General features: G+C 42.8%; 1 protein-coding gene across 3 annotated transcripts in view; it reads left to right on the forward strand.

The window, feature by feature from the left end:
* The first annotated feature begins 266 nt into the window (after nucleotides 1-266).
* Nucleotides 267-19439, forward strand: part of LOC135905132 (F-box/LRR-repeat protein 4-like) — a 45541-nt gene continuing 26368 nt past the window's right edge. For 2 of the 3 annotated variants that reach the window (XM_065436147.2, XM_065436149.2), the window contains exons 1-8: nucleotides 267-745; nucleotides 995-1094; nucleotides 9889-9994; nucleotides 10936-11028; nucleotides 12408-12606; nucleotides 13737-13807; nucleotides 14424-14493; nucleotides 18567-18676. In XM_065436147.2, coding sequence (XP_065292219.1) covers nucleotides 590-745; nucleotides 995-1094; nucleotides 9889-9994; nucleotides 10936-11028; nucleotides 12408-12606; nucleotides 13737-13807; nucleotides 14424-14493; nucleotides 18567-18676 — 905 coding nt within the window. In that variant the 5' untranslated portion in view covers nucleotides 267-589. Of the gene's footprint in view, nucleotides 746-994; nucleotides 1095-9888; nucleotides 9995-10935; nucleotides 11029-12407; nucleotides 12607-13736; nucleotides 13808-14423; nucleotides 14494-18566; nucleotides 18677-19439 lie in introns of those variants that run through there. The other variant, XM_065436150.2, reaches the window with a different exon arrangement.

Genomic DNA, 19439 nt, shown 5'->3' on the forward strand with positions numbered 1-19439 from the left:
TTTAAATATTACTTTCATCAATGATTTTGCTGTTGATGCGCTATCTTGGCGTATACAATTGTGTAGGCAGCGTCTGGAAGGGTTAAGTTTAGTTTGTCTTATGGGAACAGTACAAATCATCCACATATATGCCAGTTTCATTGTTTTGGTTGCATTTCGGGAGGCCTTCATTACGTGCACATGCTTTATTAGTGCAGCAACGCGCAATGTTGATCAGGATCGAATTTATAGGTAGTAGTGGTTGCCTCAGCGCAAAATGAGGCCGGGAGCCAATCGCGGTTCTGAAGTTCGATCCGACTCGTACTCGTTCGAGATAGAAAGTAGCCGTGTGACTAGAGTGTACTACCGACAACCAGGCTACTACTGTAACCAGGCGTAACCAGGCATCAGTATACCAGCAGTAGAGAGACTATCAGTAGCATCCAAGTACCGTGCGTGTGTAGGAAACTCTATGGTACATACCTCTTGTACATAGAGCTCTCGTATACACATCGTTCAATATCGTCATCGACACCGCTACAACTGTCCAGGCGTTTTTGGTGTCCGTCCGTCAATCGCAATTTTATTCTCAGTATTGCCAAATTTTTAAATGGACGATGATGAAATCTGCCAAGACGTCAGAGAAGTCGCAGATTACAGTTCTCAGTATGGCAGTTACAACAGCATATCGTACGTGGCCCTAAATGTAATCGGAGCGCCTGAGGTCTTCCCGGAGTACGGAGACTACTCCGAGACGTTTTCAGCGGTACGTTTCTCGGCGTCATTCTTTTGTTTACGGTGTGTGAGTATTCGCACCCAAGCGTTTTGAAGCTTCAAGAACAATCAGAACGAAAGCTTCTACTCCCCATCTCGTAGAACAGAAAAATTAAGAAATCTCTAACGTAGTTGCCTACGGGGAGACATCGCAAGCGAAAGCAGCGGTGAAAGCATTATATGAAGCTCTCCGAATTGATGTGGAGAGCGCGTGACTGAAATGCGGCATTAATTTTCACAGCGCACTTACGGACCATGGTGGCTTCTGTATTCGATATCCGACAGGAACTTTAAAACCATTCTGCCGAAGGAAAGGCACGTCAAGAGCCAAGATTACGTTGGCAAGTATTGTCTCATGAACCTTATTGTATTGTTTGGTTTCTGATGCCTGAATATAAAGTGCTGTCCACCTGATTTTGTTCAAATAAATACAACTTCTCTTCAGCCGTGACATTCAATAAATGCTGCATGTATTTTTCATGCTTGCGATCTTTCTTCCAGTTGCCATCCTTCTCGCTTTTTCTTTCCTGTCAGGTGTACATAGGCGGAGAGTTTTCATTTTTCCGGAGGGGGACGGGGTATATATATATATATATATATATAAAGCCTTTATTAACAGTTGCACTCGAAGAAACTTCGTGTGTCCTCGAAGAATTGAGTGCTGAAGTGACAGCATTAAATGAGTATATACAAGACCTCATAGTAGGAGACAGTTCAATTTCACAACCTCAATCCTCTCTGTGCTGTAATCTTCCTTCGTGTAATTGTCGCATACTTGGCTATCGCTAGTACTGCTTCGCCTTTCTGGCGAAATTGCAGCCTTTCTCTCTCACTTTATTCTTTTTCTCTGAGTCCGAGTATAAGCGCTGTTGTGCATCACTGCAGTTGATTCTGATTTCGAGTTAATCTGGCTTGGCCTCATTTCGGTTACTGAGTGAATTATACAGTATTCCCCAACTATTATGCACTAAGACTTTAAAAAAGAGCAGTTGCGTTATTCGAAGAAAACATAGAGCATATTGTTTCCAGTACAGTGGAGTAGCTGCCAGTAATCTATTCGTTGCTGAGATTTAATTAGGTAATTGCCATTAATTATTTAACTCTAGAAGTTCTGTCCTAATTTTGGGAATGTCAATGAAGCATATGTAGGCACCCCAAAATGGCAACTCAGTGCAGTGTTTTCAGTGATGCAATAATTGCTTACAATTTTTTCTGACTGGCAAAGAAACATCATGAAGTATGAAAAATACCACGTTAGTACACTCCCACACGCATTATAAAGCAACGCCCTTGAATAAGCTGATTGAAAGCAACTGCATTGCCTGTCGCAAACCCAAAGGGGCAGCGCATCACCTTGATAATGGTACAGAAGGAGCACCAACAGCAGGTTTCGTGACTTCGCAGCTATTCCTTCCACTCATTTCTATGTCACACATGTTATCCATCTCTCAAGGCCGCCTGATCACATTGATAACAAAAACCCCTTGATAGCGCGGCCGAAGCACCACACTGACCACACACGAAATGCAAAAAGCAGTGGAATAGGCATGGAATTTTTCAAAATCCCAGCTTTGCTCGCATCGCATCGAAAGAGTGCATGCGAAGCTATATTTTGCACCCGAACCTTGCTTTGGACCAAAGCCAAATTAAGGTAGCCGTTTTATTTTTCATGAAAGTGTATACATGGTGCAAAAACAGGTTTGTGTCAAAAAATAAAGGTGAAACAAACAGACCGGGAATCAACCAAGGTGCAGAGGAAAGACAAAACCGATGTGTTCAAGAAAGTAAATATACCACTTCTAAATGAGCTGAATTGGCAATCAGGATGTCTGCACACAAAAAACAAAAAAACAAAAAAAAACAGTGTGCTCTTATTATCTATGAATTCATAAGCTCTGTTGAACACCACCCTAGAGGATGTGTTCGAATAGGCCTCCTTTTGCAGCTACACAGTACTGTGTCCGTTTTACCACATCTTCAGTGGCTTTCTTGATAAACGACGCCGGAATTCTATGGCAGACATTTGTTATCTTGCCTTGAACTATCTGATGTCCATCTCGATCATGCAAGCACGATCTTCCACATAACCCCAAAGAAAGAAATTGAGTGGAGAGAGGTCAGTTGACCCAGTTGGCCAATTTACAGGCCCGTGCCTTCCATTCTATTATCCATGAAAAATCGCATCCAGCCAGTTTCGTGCTCGACTGCTGCTGTGTGCGGGTGCCCCATCTTGCTGATATCACAGAAGTGGAAGACGCCTCTTCCACCACTGTGATATCAGCAAGCACATCCACCACTTCTTCATAAAGTTTGTTCATGTAACACTGTCAAGTCAGTGTGCAATCGAAGATGATGGGACCTATTATAGCACAGGCATAAATTCCGAACCACACATTGAACGACCACTGGTACTGGTGCTGATTGCACTTTACCCAGTGTGGATTGGAGTCCCTCCAGTAGTATGAATTAAGCAAATTTAGCAAGGTGTTTCATTGAAAATTGGCTTCATTTGTGCGCATGATATTGCTGAAAAAATCTGGTGACTCGTCGGCTTTTGTGGGGACCCAATTTGAGAAATCTAGACGATTCTACAGGTCCCTATCTTCTAAGAATTGGTGCTGGTAAAGGTAGTACGGGTGAAAGGCCGTCATTTAGAATCCTCCAAACTGATGACTTGGAAATTGGTATCTGGGAGGCCACGTCCCGCACACTAGCATGGGGGTTTGAGGTCATAAATGCTAGAACATTCGTGCATAGGCTAGGACTCAAAGATGGAGTCCTCCGCCATTGTTTCTTGAAGCTGCTGGTTTGTCTCAGGTTTTCATAATTTCTGATGATAGTCAATGCGTTTTGTCTACCGTCACGCTTCCATGACTGTTATATATATTTGCAGCCTTCCTCTTGTTGCCATTTGCAGATCCCAAGGCAGGGATCATGTTTACCTTCTGCTCATTATATAGAAAGACATGGGGCCTGGGACGAAACAATATTCACCTTTAAACCTTTGCACTGATGTGCAAAAAAACCCTTGCTCTAAGTCCTAAGCACTGTTTTAAGCCTAAAACTTGTTGACGTGTTAAGTATACCATGCTGCATAACCAGGTTCGTCCCGCAAGCGCTGTATTTCAGATTGCATTGCTAGCATTAAACAATAGAATTCTCATTTTAAGACGTCTGACCCTGTCTGACCGTTAGTTAATTACCTTGTGGAGCATACTTAGACCAGTAATATCTGACAAGGAAGGTTATTTCGTAATTATGCCAGATGACATGTTTTCAGAAACAGCGATTTCAGCCGTAGAAAAGAATTTACAGCCAGTAAAACTCAAGCCTTCGGCAGTTAAGCAACATGCGGTTAACCTCCTGTCAAGACATAATCTTGATAGGGTTGTCTCTGATGTCAAGAAAGCAAAATCCCTCACCTTAGAACTGTTTTTCTCGATGAAGACCCATAAGCAAGAAATTCCTTTTCGTCAGAGAAAGGGACATGGCAGGTCTGTGTCACTAGTTACCTACAGAACTGCTTAGCTTCACTAGTTTTTTCAGACCCCTTTTGCTTGCGTAATTCTCAGACACTAGTTCAATATTTGAGAGAGGAAAATCCTGGTGATTGTACAGCTTTTAGTATGGATATCGAAGACCCGTACTATTCTTTTCCACATGACGGGTTGCTAAATTCCGTAAATGGGTGCATTAAAGAACAAGTGCAAGAGTCGGCTTTTATTGACAGATGCGGTGTTTCCACAGGAGCTTTTCTATAAATTCTTTCAATATACTTGAAGTTGATGCAGATTGAGTGGAGAGATGGCGTTTTTCTGCAGAAATCAGGCATTTGTATTGGCTCAAAGCTTGCCCCTATTCTTAGCAATATTTACCTGAGTAAGGTTGACAGCTACTTAGAGAAAGCCTTCGGTTATAGCAATATAAAGATATTTATTTCGTTACGTTGATCATTACTTGATTTTTTGCAATGGGGAAGAATTCTATTCCACTGCTACCTCAGTAAGTGAGCAATTTAAACTTTATGGAGGAGGATTAATGTTTACCAAGGAATTTCCTCAGCAACGCGTAATTCAGTTTCTTGGCATTTCCTTGGTCTTCGAACAAAATCACGTTTGTTGGCAGTACTCCCCGAGATCTTCGAAGCCGTTGCTAAGCTTTCAATCCAAGCATTCCAAAGTAGTAAAAAACGGAATTGTCATGTCGTGCCTTAAGTCTTCTCTCACCAGATCCTGCATGCACAAAAAGAGCGCCAGTTTTAATGCGCAGGTTCGGCGCCTAATAGAAACAGGTTATCCTAGTGTAGCAGTGGCCACTGTGGCTGAGCGCCTAAAGAAGTCGGTTTTGAGGAGGACGGGCGTGGTTACAGAAAGCAGTAATAGCAAAAAAAGAGTAGCGGCTATTCCGTACATTCATTCAGTGTCGCACAGGCTTAAAAAGTTGCAAGTAGATATGACGTTAATGTTGCTTTCACTGCTCCCAATAAGCTAGGTAAGATATGCGCTGTCGTACAGAGGAAAAAGGAGCAGGTAAAAGGCAAAAAAAGAACAGATATTTGTCCAGTGAAGCACAATAAGAACAACAGTTTAACTGACTGTCGGATGGATGTGGTTTATAAAATTCTCCTTAGCTGTGGCCAGTTCTACGTAGGGCAAACGAGATGGTGTATCAATCAGAGGCTAATGAAACATAAGAGGTTGTTAACCGGTGGATCGCCTTCTAATCTTTCCCTACATTGCCAAGATTGTAACTGCACGCCAGAGTTAGTTGAATGCGCGATATTGTACAGGCATAAGAATGAAGATACGCATCTTATGGTAGAGGCATGGCATATCTGTAAAGGTGGAAGTGCATGCGTGAGTCAGCCTTCGATTACTTTACATAAGGAAGAGATTAAGTGCCTTAACAGGTATCTCTCACGTAGACCGGCACATGTACCCGACTGACACGTGGTGATACCATTTCTGAGCTTGCGCAGGTGAGCTTTGTGTCTTCTTTCTTTTTTCGCCTCAGTGCTCCCTTCAGTTGATAGTCGGCGATCGTGTTGTCCACTTCTATACTCTTGTGTCCTGTCTGCACACCTTACCTCTTTTTTTTTTGCATAATGAATCCTTACCAACTAGCTCAGCTTTCTGTTGTTCTAAGCAATTAGTATGTCATTGAAAGTACCGCAGTTAGATGTCTCTTGGCTGTGCCTGCAAATGCCTCATTGACAGTTTGATAATTTGGAGAGTACATCTCGAGCTAGATAATTAATTACAATTACCTAATTAAATATCAGTAATGAAAACATTACTGGTGGCTACTCCCCTGTACTGTAAACAATATTCACTAGGTTTTCTGCGAGTAATGCATTGCTCTTTTTTAGAATCTTGGTGCATGACAGTTAATTGGGACACCCTGTACATATTTATGACCTCTGCATGCAACTGATGATGTTTCCATCCTTAATAAATGTTGTAAATTATTAGAAATGTATTTTTTTTTCATGCGTCCTTAGCATTGCTTAGTGGAAAGAGAAGCAATACTGAGACACACAACATTCACGCACATTTAACACACATTGATAAATGACTCTGCTGAAGAAGTCATTGAAGTCTATAGGTTTTTTTCATTGTAAAGAAAGCACTCAAAGCAATTTGATGCGTGGTGAATATACAGCAACATATTCATTCTCTAGGCATAGGCTATCCATACCTTTAGAAATAATTTTTGATTGGCAACCTCTATCTCTTTCAAAGATATAATAAACTTTGTCTAGTGTGTATATTTAAACATATATTGTGTGTGCGTGATGTTTACAGTGAAAATTTAAAACTGTTGAAGTGAGAAAATACGGATGAGGCAGCCGCCACTAGTGCTTCTAATGTGCATGTCCTCCTATTGTCAGGATTTTCAGAAAGAAAGCGAAAGTGTGAATTAAATGTTGTGCATATCTGCGCCAACAATGATGCAGTAAGCTTTTAGACCCTGTAAAATTTCAAGTGAAAAGGTAGAGGAAAGTCAAAAGAAACCTCAAGTGATCTGGGTGACAAAGTTCTGGTGATGGCACTTTAGGTGTGTGTGCGGGGGGAGGAGAGGGCTTCCGCATCATCCGAGAGGGGTCTCAGCACTCCACCCCTAAAAAAAAAATTAGGAGTGGGCTCGGGCCCCAGAGCCCCCCGCAGTCGGCGTCTATGCAAGTGTATATATGTTTTCAAAACAAATAATAACTTCTTCCATGTTTATGCGTGTCACTGTCACATTGGGATTGTCAAAAGAAATTCTAGCAATGCGGTAATGGAGAGAAAAAGGGGAAAAAAGGGCTTCTTTTTCTTCAAACACATTCATTCTTGTCCTACACAGCACTGAAATAGCGAGTGACGCAGCTACATGACTAGTGTCAATCATCGAGCAGGAAAATTGAATAGCACTTGTGTAGAGTAGTGTTATAGCGAATATGCATTAAAATTGAATTAGACCATCCCATGCAGCCATGTACTGTTTGTACTGTCACCATAAAAGAGAGTCTAAATGGGATAGTAGAACAATAAAGCTATCCTTGGTCAGACAGCTGTAGCTTCTGTTTAGCACTCATTCTACCATTACTTGAAAATGTGGGTGCTTTAATTTTGTGTGCACACAAAGCATTTAGGTGTATAGTGCAACAGGTACGGAAAGTGCGTGATTTATGTTATATCCAGTGTTGGGGGGAAAGAGAAGATGCAACGCTAAAAAGAAGAGACCAGTGTTAAAGAAATAGGCTTGTAGAGTCTTATACTTGCTTAGCCTCTTGTTATTGCATTCCTACTTGAAACTGTTGCAGTGTAATGACAGACACTATGCAAGAAAGCACTCGTCTTTTTTTTGTTTGTAGTATCTGTTATAAATCTTTAAATTACCAGCAAGTCATCTAAAAGCACATGGTTCTCAATATCAAAGTACATAAAACTGAGACTTGCTAGAAAAATAAAATGACACACATTATCTAAAGTTACAAATTATTTATGCGCACAATCAGGTCTCAGCTACCAAGAACTCTCTGCTGGGCTTCAAGGGTTGCCTCCATCTCTAGTGTTTTTGTGAGTAAAAGACTAATAGGGCTCTTGGCAACTTGCTAAGGGGCTGTGGATAAAGGGGCCTTGGGACCTCATAGGCCTTGAAGTGTCTGTGTGACAGAAGTATGTGGCCTACTATTGTGTAACAACCTACCTCATTTGCATCTCATTAAGGACAGTAATGTGAGCCACATAAAGGGGTCGCATAGCTGCGACGCACATAAACAGCTGTTCAGACAGTAACAAAAACATGGTTCTTTTGCACCTTTTTTGTCTGTTATTCCTCTCTCAGTATTCTTAGAGAAGAGCAATTTTCTTTTGGGACCATAATGTGCCCGTCTCTTGCTCTTTCTCTATTCTGTATATGACCTAACATTCATCTTGTCCAAGCGACTCCGCTTAGTCGTCTGCACCTTTCTCACTCCACTTTCAAAAATTTTTATGACATATTTATGGTTAGCAGAAGTTAGCATTGATGGTCTGTTGAAATTTGTAACCGGTTAGTTTTGTAAACGAGACACACCTTGGGAATGCATCTTGCTTCAACATGGCATTCTGATATGAACTAAAATGTTTGATCTTGTCACTCAACCTTAGTTGTTAGGATGGATAGTTGGGCGTGTTGGTTAAGCATGATTTCTGAAGTGAAAGCGCTAAAATGACGGAGGACAAAGAAGAAACACACACACGTGTGTGTGTGTTTCTTCTTTGTCCTCCGTCATTTTAGCGCCTTCACTTCAGAAATCAACCTTAGTATTCTACTGCTGATAAGTACTGTGCTGAATTTTAAGAAGGGAGTATAGTGAGGTGCATAGTTCACTCTGCTGTTAAAGGAACGCATAAGCACACAGCATGCATTTCGGGGTTGCATCATCTGCAGCTGCTAGTGAAAGCAGTGTTGACGCTCTGCACAGGCCTGTAGAGCAGTGTTCCTTAAGCTGTGGTCTGCAGACTCTTGGTAGTCCTTGAGAGGGTTCGAAGCATTATGCAGCAATCACTCCCGTAAACACACCATTAATATATGTTTTTCAAAGCCTCCGTGTTCATGGAGAGCAAATTTAAATCGCAGTGTCATTGTTAAACTGGAGCTGGTACCTGAGCCCTATTCAGTAAAGTTTGATGTCAGCGTCCTGGTTTCCTGCATGTGACTGTACTTTCTTTATGTCAGTCATAGACTAAGACTCAAGAGAGTTCACTGGAAGATGGAGGCTTTAAGTGATTAAGAGTGGTAGAACAAGGAATTTTGCTGAAGCCATTTCAACGAGGGCACTTGTATTTGTCAGGACAGGTTGATGATACCCTTTGTCTATTTTTCGAAACATTGACTTTAGCAACATTCCATGTTCTACCACTGCTAATCAGTTCATAGACTCAGAGTTACATATAAGCTAGAAAGTCCCTGATAAGACAGAATATAATGAGCTTGATGTCTTTTCTGTGTCGTTTTGTGCCATAAAAACAAAATAAGTGCTGAATGGGGCCCCTGGTGAACCCCTAGGGGTTCAGAGATCCACTGATCTAAAGGAGAATGAAGCACCACCTACAAGAAGTGGTTCAATGTGAAAACAGGCATTTCTGTACCTATCACAGACTTTGTTCATGAATCGCACTTGTATACTCCTTTTAACAGTGGACTGCACTGTACATTGACATGTGTAACCTGCTTCTGCTTTTTAAAAGATTATTGGTTCACAAACTCTGTATGATACTGTAGTGATCATACATGCCACGTGTCGCTTTTGCTTGGTTATCACTTATCATGCTTTCATAAAAGCATGGGAGTGCACTGGTCATTTACATTTTTCAGTTCAGTGCAGTGCTATTCAGAGCAGTTGCGTCTGATGAAACTAGAGCAACGGCACCTTTACCACACGTTTGGCTTATAAGTTATTATGGTATTAAGCTGTCCTCATGCCACGTTTCGGTTAACGCCAGTGGATTTGCTTTCATGTTCCATTATGAGAGTATGTTGTGTGCATGGGCTTAGTCGTTGACTTGCCATTTAAGTTTCACTGCTACTGCTTCATATTGATGCCATGCATTGGAGACATTTTAAGTCAGTGAGTGAAAGAATGCTGTGTGTTCATGCCTTTGGCAGAGCTGCAGTATGAGCACCTCGTGCATCCACTCACCGTCACTGTTTTTGAGACCTACAACCCTGGGAGCGTTGTGAGAATATTGGCCTTTGACCGTCTCAAGAACAGGTTTGTGTACAGCAAGAATCATGGATTGGTTATTGTTTATGTATGTGAAAATCATGTGCATTATCCAGTGCACAGGTAGCGTTTGCCAATACATATTTTTCTGATGTGTTAGGAGCCGACAGGCCTGTTAATTCTGTTATTTTCTTTGCTGTAAAGCTTGCCCATCAAACTTAATCATAACGTGCGAGTCCGTGGCATGTGTAAGCCGTGATCATCGTGGAGTATTGGCCCCCGAGTCCAAGACGGCAGCCCTGGCAAGCATGTGGCACCTGTTGATACTTCATTGTGTGGCTGAAGTGTGACAGTTGGCGAAATGAGGTTGCATGTGCTGTCAGCAGGCGCTGTATGCCAGCTTGCAGCAGTTACTCCCACTCATTGGCCAGTGCTCTGTCACCCTGGCTGCATGCTCAAGCCAAGTGCTCATGCTTTCACATTAAGTATGACATTGACGGTACTTCAGAAGAACTTGTTCTGGTCCTAGTTTGTTGTTTGCTAAAGGACATATTTACCATTATTTAATTAGCAGTACTCACACAAGAGAAACCTCAGCTCACAGCTGGGCAGTTCCGGGTCGAGTTTATCTTTTTGAGCTGAATTTGCTTTTCCGGGCTGAGTTTGTCTTAATTTGGTATTTACCACCAGACAGATTAGTACAAAGACAAGGAACATGAATTGCCATCCATGTCATCATTCGTCTTGTTCAAATTTGTGTTATGTGTGTGTCTAGCCGTAGATATGTCCTTTAGCGACAGTATAATGCATGCGATGTCATAAGGAGGGGGAAAGTGCCAACTACAGGAGATGTTTGTGAAGGCTGTTGCAGCACCCCTTAACGTGACAGTAGTCTGCAGATTTGCTTCTGACATGAAACTAGCCAAGGCTGGTTTTTCTGTTCCTGTAACATCCACATGGAAGTTTCTTTTTGCTGATTTATTTACCAGATGGAAGGAGCTGTGGGTGGGAAAGCCCACAAAAGGTGCCGAGGCTTGTGCCTGGCCAAGGCCATTGCCAATGGAGAACACGTTTGCTACCAGGTCAGTCATCTTTCTTTCCTTCATTCTCTTTTTTTTTGTTCATTCAGTGGCTTGTGAAGGTGTCCTGGGGCTATATTTTGAAAGGGTTCTGTTCCTTCTTAAATCTTCTATGAAATGCACCACCTGAACTGTTACCAACTGAAGTGCGTCATTTGTCCTTTGCTCTTCTTCACGTCCGTGTCAGCATTATAGTAAGCTCACTATCATTCTGAACTGTACTATTGCAGCATTGCAGTGATTTAGCATGTCATCTATACTAGTAGGAAGTGCTGAGAACATGGCATGCGTGATGCCCACATGAGGTCACAAATTTGATTCCCAGAAGCAACAGGTGCATGCTGATGGCGGTGGAATGCAAAAACACTCGTGGTGCCGTGCTATGGGTGCACGTGAGGAACGTCAGGTGTCCAAAATTATTCTCGAGCTCTCCACCAGAGCATCTTTCGTAACCCACTGTGCATTTTCAGGATTTTAGGTGTCACGTTTAATTTTATCCCAAACACAGACCGATTCTACGACAAGTTTCTCTTTGCCACCGCTGCCACAAAGCATGCCACTAGTAGTTGTCTTTTGTGGGCTGAAGGGCAGCCATGGTGAAAAGTGTGTTGGGCATGCACCGTGACAAAAGAATCACATATCCATGGAGATCAAAAGGCACGGAGGGGAGCATAAAAAGATTCTATAGTAGGAGTGAGCTTGAGGAAATGTACCCTCCAACTTCCCTTTAAATTTCACTGGAAAAATCCAATCCATTATGGAATTCTCCTCGGCCGGGTTCCCTTCAAGTGCAGCAGGAATGGGGTTAGGCCTGTTGTCATAAAGGCACTGGCAGTGCCACAGCACACGCGCTCTAAACTTAGTGAAATTGGTGTATTGTCTCAAGCAGGCGGCTGCATGGATAATGCTGGTGACATGCTGTATGTACCCCAAAAATAGCTAGTCCAAAGAACGCAGGACCAGTCAACCAATCAATCAGTCTTTCAGTGGTGTGTGCGTGTGCATGCGTGCATGTGTGTGTGTGTGTGTATGTGTGGCAAACTCCATTTACTACTCTTGCACCGTTATTATTTTTTTGTCAACTAATCTGTGTCCTTTTCACGTCCATTTAATGCATATATAGCTTTGCTTTCCTAGCTCATCTGAGTCATTTACACAAATTCGAAAAACATGTTTTTCACAGGTTAAAATTGTCGTTTCACGTATGCTTGTCTCGTCCTTTCTCAACTCAAAAAGGGCGGGCAGGGATTTATCAGTATAAATCTGATAAGTCGCACATTTCCTTGTAAAAATGAAAGTACACATTTTTCCTGGTAATTATTAAGTTCCATATTATGAGACTCCTGCCTTTCTAATGAAGTCATGTTTTAATTTCACTTCAGGGCTCTGCGACTTGAGTTCCACCATGCTCACCTTGACTACCATGCGCAAATTGATGCGGTGCTGCTTGCGGGACTCCTAAAGAGGCCAGAGCCTGCGGTTTGTGAAAGTGATGAACAGAGCAGTGCAGTAGCAGTTACAATAGGGTCAAGTTGCAAACAAGCATTCCTCCCATCGAGCACTGGTTTCCACTCACTACCGGTGTGTACCCACTCTCTGCATACTCTGTGGGCCATGCTGTACCAGCTCTGTGTACAGCATCGTATGTTTCCAGTCAAATGGCATATGTTTAGAGTGTTGATTGCGCGAGTCAAATTAAAAATAATTTATGTGGTTTTACTACCTAAAACAATACATGAACTGTATTAGACACCATAAGGGAAGGGTGGGGGTGAGGAGGTGGCTCCGGATTAACTTTAGTTACATAGGTAAAGGCATATGAAGACATATGAAGCAAATTTATTTATTATAGTATTCATATTTATTTACAGCAGATGAAGGCGGGTAATGAGCTGAGACAGCCTAACCTGACTGCACATTTCTGAACTCATTTCTGACACGAGCTGAGATCAAGGCAAGAAAACAGCATATGAGCAAAAGGGTGTCGGGTTCGTTGCTAGCTGTGAGCCATCAACATGGCCTCTTGGGGTTTTTGTATAGATGTGGTAAGGCATATCAGGTGAGTCAGCTTCACGCTTGCTGAGCCCAACAGACAAATTTCATCCCACAAGTTGACTCAACTTTTGTCGGTCTGGATAAATTTCCTCTCACTCGCTCACTCACTCACTCTCAGTCACACCTACATCCTCACTCACTTCACTGTTTTGCTCCTCCCCCTTTTGCAAAGAGGACATTGTAATTTATTTGCACAAGAGCGAGTCTGAGCTCGGTGGTGTGCTAGGCAAAGCAGATAGGTAAGAACCCTGGCAGCTTGAGCACCTGCAAGCCTGCCACTGAGGGAAGGGAAACAAAATAGTCACCCAAATAAGTTGCAAACACGGTATGACACAACAATTGCAATTGTTATTTTTGCACGTATACTCCCAAGCACAAGTTTGACTACCATGGCATCAGCAAAAAAAGTTCTAATTTCTTCTGGCACAGCTCTGCAACCTGGAATTGCTTCAAAAAACTTTTTTCCCTCAGCACCATTGGTTGTCAAACTCTTGCTCTCAAGTCCACATTGCCTGAATTGTGATATTTTGTGTCATTTCTGTCATCATTGCTGCCAACAGTGTCTAGCATTGTTGCGTAATATTTTTTTCCCTTGCACCTTCTTATATTTAAGACACACTAAATTCTTTATTTATCTTAATTTATTTCTATTTCAGCATGAACTCATGACTGAAATTTTTCGCTATCTTGATCTCCTGTCTGTATGTAGGCTCTCTGGAACTTGTAAGTAAGTATTTCATTTCTATCTTGTGTGCCTGTCACTTTCTACTTGGCTGGATTTTGCAACCTCAGTAAAATTACGTTGAGCTTTGATATTTATTTCGTAGATATTTCAGAGTCTCTTATCGTGAGCCATAGTTATATAGCTTACGTAGCTGTATGTAGCTTCCCCATGAGGTACATGTTTTAGAGCTTCATCTATTTCGTCTACTGTGCTCATAAATGTTGCCTGGTAATGATACTGAACATCTCTAAGATGTGCACTTTTTGTTTTTGTGATGTTTGGTCACTAAAGTGGGCCACTCATCTAAGCCGTTATTTAATGGCAAGCCACTGAATACAAGCACAACAATCTTAGTGCTGCACTGCTTTCACCAAAACTAAACGGAATTCAGTTTTCTTAGTGGAGTGGATATTGCTCCAGTATGAATTAGAAGGCACATTGTGCTTGTGCATGATGTCGAGCCTTGCATGGTCACGTTTGGGCACACCACACTTCTGAAGTTCACAAGATTGGGTAGGGTGACAGTGCAATTCAATCTCATGATCGTGTTCCATTTAATTTTGACATGGACTCTGGCTCGCCGTACCATATATTTTCACTTCTTTTTTTTTTTCTCTAGGCTCTTTTGGAAGGTCTGCTACGATCACATATTTTACCGATGCCTGGACCTTCAGCCATACTGGGAAAAGGTAGTTGTGAAACACATTTACTTGACTCTTTCTTCAGAGCAATGACAAGAACGTTAACTTTTTGTGAATCATCATCATCAGCCTGGTTACGCCCACTGCAGGGCAAAGGCCTCTCCCATACTTCTCCAACAACCCCGGTCATGTACTAATTGAGGCCATGCCGTCCCTGCAAACTTCTTAATCTCATCCGCCCACCTAACTTTCTGCCGCCCCCTGCTACGCTTCCCTTCCCTTGGGAACCAGTCCGTAACCCTTAATGACCATCGGTTATCTTCCCTCCTCATTACATGTCCTGCCCATGCCCATTTCTTTTTCTTGATTTCAGCTAAGATGTCATCAACTCGCGTTTGTTCCCTCACCCAATCTGCTCTTTTCTTATCCCTTAACGTTACACCTATCATTCTTCTTTCCATAGCTCGTTGCGTTGTCCTCAATTTGAGTAGAACCCTTTTCGTAAGCCTCCAGGTTTCTGCCCCGTAGGTGAGTACTGGTAAGACACAGCTATTATATACTTTTCTCTTGAGGGATAATGGCAACCTGCTGTTCATGATCTGAGAATGCCTGCCAAACGCACCCCAGCCCATTCTTATTCTTCTGATTATTTCCGTCTCATGATCCGGATCTGCCCTCACTACCTGCCCTAAGTAGATGTATTCTCTTACGATTTCCAGTGCCTCACTGCCTATTGTAAATTGCTGTTCTCTTCCGAGACTGTTAAACATTACTTTAGTTTTCTGCAGATTAATTTTTAGACCCACTCTTCTACTTTGCCTCTCCAGGTCAGTGAGCATGCATTGCAATTGGTCCCCTGAGTTACTAAGCAAGGCAATATCATCAGTGAATCGCAAGTTACTAAGGTATTCTCCATTAACTTTTATCCCCGATTCTTCCCAATCCAGGTCTCTGAATACCTCCTGTAAACACGCTGTGAATAGCATTGGAGAGATCGTATCTCTCGGCCTGACGCCTTTTTTTATTGGGATTTTGTTGCTTGCTTTATGGAGGACTACAGTGGCTGTGGAGCCGCTATAGATATCTTTCAGTATTTTTACATACGGCTCGTCTACACCCTGATTCCGTAATGCCTCCATGACTGCTGAGGTTTCTACAGAATCAAACACTTTCTCGTAATCAATGAAAGCGATATATAAGGGTTGGTTATATTCCTCACATTTCTCTATCACCTGATTGATAGTATGAATATGGTCTATTGTTGAGTAGCCTTTACGGAATCCTGCCTGGTCCTTTGCTTGACAGAAATCTAAGGTGTTTTTGATTCTATTTGCGATTACCTTAGTAAATAGTTTGTAGGCAACTGACAGCAAGCTGATCGGTCTATAATTTTTCAAGTCTTTGGCGTCGCCTTTCTTATGGATTAGGATTATGTTAGCGTTCTTCCAAGATTCCGGTACGCTCGAGGTCATGAGGCATTGCGTATACAGGGTGGCCAGTTTCTCTAGAACAATTTGTCCACCATCCTTCAACAAATCTGCTGTTACCTGATCTTCCCCAGCTGCCTTCCCCCTTTGCATGTCTCCCAAGGCTTTCTTTACTTCTTCCGGCGTTACCTTGGAGATTTTGAATTCCTCTAGACTATTTTCTCTTCCATTATCGTTGTGGGTGCCACTGGTACTGTATAAATCTCTATAGAACTCCTCAGCCACTTGAACTATCTCATCCATATTAGTAATGATATTGCCGGCTTTGTCTCTTAACGCATACATCTGATTCTTGCCTATTCCTAGTTTCTTCTTCACTGTTTTTAGGCTTCCTCCGTTCCTGAGAGCATGTTCAATTCTATCCATATTATACTTCCTTATGTCAGCTGTCTTACGCTTGTTGATTAACTTCGAAAGTTCTGCCAGTTCTGTTCTAGCTGTAGGGTTAGAAGCTTTCATACATTGGCGTTTCTTGATCAGATCTTTCGTCTCCTGCGATAGTTTGCTGGTATCCTGCCTAACGGAGTTACCACTGACTTCCATTGCACACTCCTTAATGATGCCCACGAGATTGTCGTTCATTGCTTCAACACTAAGGTCCTCTTCCTGTGTTAAAGCCGAATACCTGTTCTGTAGCTTGATCTGGAATTCCTCTATTTTCCCTCTTACCGCTAACTCATTAATCGGCTTCTTATGTACCAGTTTCTTCCGTTCCCTCCTCAGGTCTAGGCTAATTCGAGTTCTTACCATCCTGTCGTCACTGCAGCGCACCTTGCTGAGCACGTCCACATCTTGTATGATGCCAGGGTTAGCGCAGAGTATGAAGTCTATTTCATTTCTAGTCTCGCCGTTCGGGCTCCTCCACGTCCACTTTCGGCTATCCTGCTTGCGGAAGAAGGTATTCATTATCCTCATATTATTCTGTTCCGCAAACTCTACTAATAAGTCTCCCCTGCTATTTCTAGCGCCTATGCCATATTGCCCCACTGCCTTGTCTCCAGCCTGCTTCTTGCCTACCTTGGCATTAAAGTCGCCCATTAGTATAGTGTATTTAGTTTTCACTCTACCCATCGCCGATTCCACGTCTTCATAGAAGCTTTCGACTTCCTGGTCGTCATGACTGGATGTAGGGGCGTAGACCTGTACAATCTTCATTTTGTACCTCTTATTAAGTTTCACAACAAGACCTGCCACCCTCTCGTTAATGCTATAGAATTCCTGTATGTTACCAGCTATATTCTTATTAATCAGGAATCCGACGCCTAGTTCCCTTCTCTCCGCTAAGCCCCGGTAGCACAGGACGTGCCCGCTTTTTAACACTGTATATGCTTCTTTTGGCCTCCTGACTTCACTGAGCCCTATTATATCCCATTTACTGCCCTCTAATTCCTCCAACAGCACTGCTAGACTCTCCTCACTAGATAGCGTTCTAGAGTTAAACGTTGCCAGGCTCATATTCCAATGGCGGCCTGTCTGGAGCCAGTGATTCTTAGCACCCTCTGCTGCGTCGCAGGTGGGGACTGAGGGCCGGGGTTTGATTGTTGTGTTCATATTGGAGGTTGTGGCCAAGTACTGCACCAGGGTGGCCAATCCTGCTCTGGTGAGGGAGTGCGTTACCGGTTCTGGTCACCGGGATCAGGCCACACTCCAGGCCTATTTGTGCAATTTTATCAACACGCGGTTTTTTTTTTTTAATCCGGTGGAAAATTGCCGGCACCGGGATTCGAACCACGGACCTCTTGCACGCGAGGCGGGTGTTCTACCTCTACGCCACCGCTGCACCTTTTGTGAATAGCAAGGTAGTTTTAAAAGATAGAAAACTATATGTTAGTGATGTGTTCTGACAACCTGAGTTTTGCAAATAAAAAGATAACATGTCTGGAGCAATGTGACATGGTAGTCAGATAAATCACGCAGATTGATTTGAAGGTGTTGAAAGCATACAATGTACTCATATTGGCTTCCCAAGGTCAGAAATACTTTGCCTGGTGTTTGACAGTTGGTACAAAACCATACTCCTTTATGTACTTCAGGGAGATGCGAATGGTAATTATGGTAACAATTAAACCGACAAAAATTTTCATGTTCTATGCTCATTAATTTTCAAATGCAGCATAGCTCTTGAGATCGACAATCAGTGGCCCTGTCCTCTGTGTGTATTGCATTTGTGCCAGTAGTCATACATTTATCAAAACATAAATGCCATTTCATTTTACATTTCTCCCCAGCATACCAAACCTCGAACTTTCATGAAATTGGTCAGGGGATGTATTGTCAGTCAATCACTTTTAGTGCACGTCAATTGGCTAAGCCAGCGCAAATAATTGTGACAATAGGAATGGCGTGCCTCATACCATCCAGTTTGTTTTTCATACCATGTAGTCCTTGAAGTCGTTGACAGGATGCCCTCTGGTGCAGTAGTCCATCATGCAAATGTGAGAGTGTGAGAAATGTGAGAAATGCAGTCTTATTATGCTGTTTCTGAAGTTTAGCCTACTGGTCTTGACTTGAAGAATTTTCTTAGCATTTTATTAGGTGACTGCTTGCAACTATCATAATCAATTACTGATGAGGATTGCACAACCTGCACTGAAAATGTTGTGACCCTGTTTACTTGTTGTTCCTTCCTTCAAGATTGATAACAATGCTCTAGATGCCCTTCAGAAGCGATGTGCAACATTGGAGAAACTCAACCTCTCATGGTGTGGCGCTGGAGGATACCTTTCTGCGGAAGCTTTTGTGAGGTCAGCATCATAATTCATTGGTGGCACAATTGAGTCCATTGCAAAAATTGTTGAAGCACATAACAAACCAGGTGGATTGGAAATGTACTAGAGTCAAATCCCACCACAATGAAAATGTATTTATTTATTTATTTACACGTACTGCAGCCCCTGCTGGGGCTATAGACCAGAACACGCTAGTCTCGCACCCAGACTAACCGAACGCATACTCTCGCACCCGGGTTGCCCGGTCGTCCGGCGCGATTTTGTACTGGGCTGCCAAAGTGTGTTCGCCGGCGACCAGTAGACATGGCAAGCGCCAGCTCTAGGGCTCCAAAGTGCGGAAATGTGCCCGTTCACACGGATCCAAAGTAGAAGAAGTCATCTGGGCATCATTGCGTCGTGTTTGGATGCCAAAACAACCAGCGGAAAAGGAGCAGGTTGCTTAGCGCTGTTTGCGAAAAGCACAACACACGTAGGGAATCGTGCCGGTGCGGTGTTTTCAGCCTGCGCCGATTTCCATCCGCAACGAAGAATGCCAAGCTGCGCCACCGGTGGATAGCTGCAGTGAATAGGAAGAACTACCAACCCAGTGAAAATGCACGAGTGAGTATTCGATCTGTGTATATTTTGATGCCACGTTCAACTTTGCGCCCTACAAACGTAATACGCAGGTTTGCTCCGAGCACTTTCTGCGCAACAAGCCTACAGAGCAGAATCCCGCGCCGGTGCTTCGCCTTGGCTATAACAAAAAGGCAAGCCTTTTCGTGTTTTCATTCAGGAG

The sequence above is a fragment of the Dermacentor albipictus genome, chromosome 1, assembly GCF_038994185.2.
Source record: "Dermacentor albipictus isolate Rhodes 1998 colony chromosome 1, USDA_Dalb.pri_finalv2, whole genome shotgun sequence".
Taxonomy (NCBI): Eukaryota; Metazoa; Arthropoda; class Arachnida; order Ixodida; family Ixodidae; genus Dermacentor; species Dermacentor albipictus.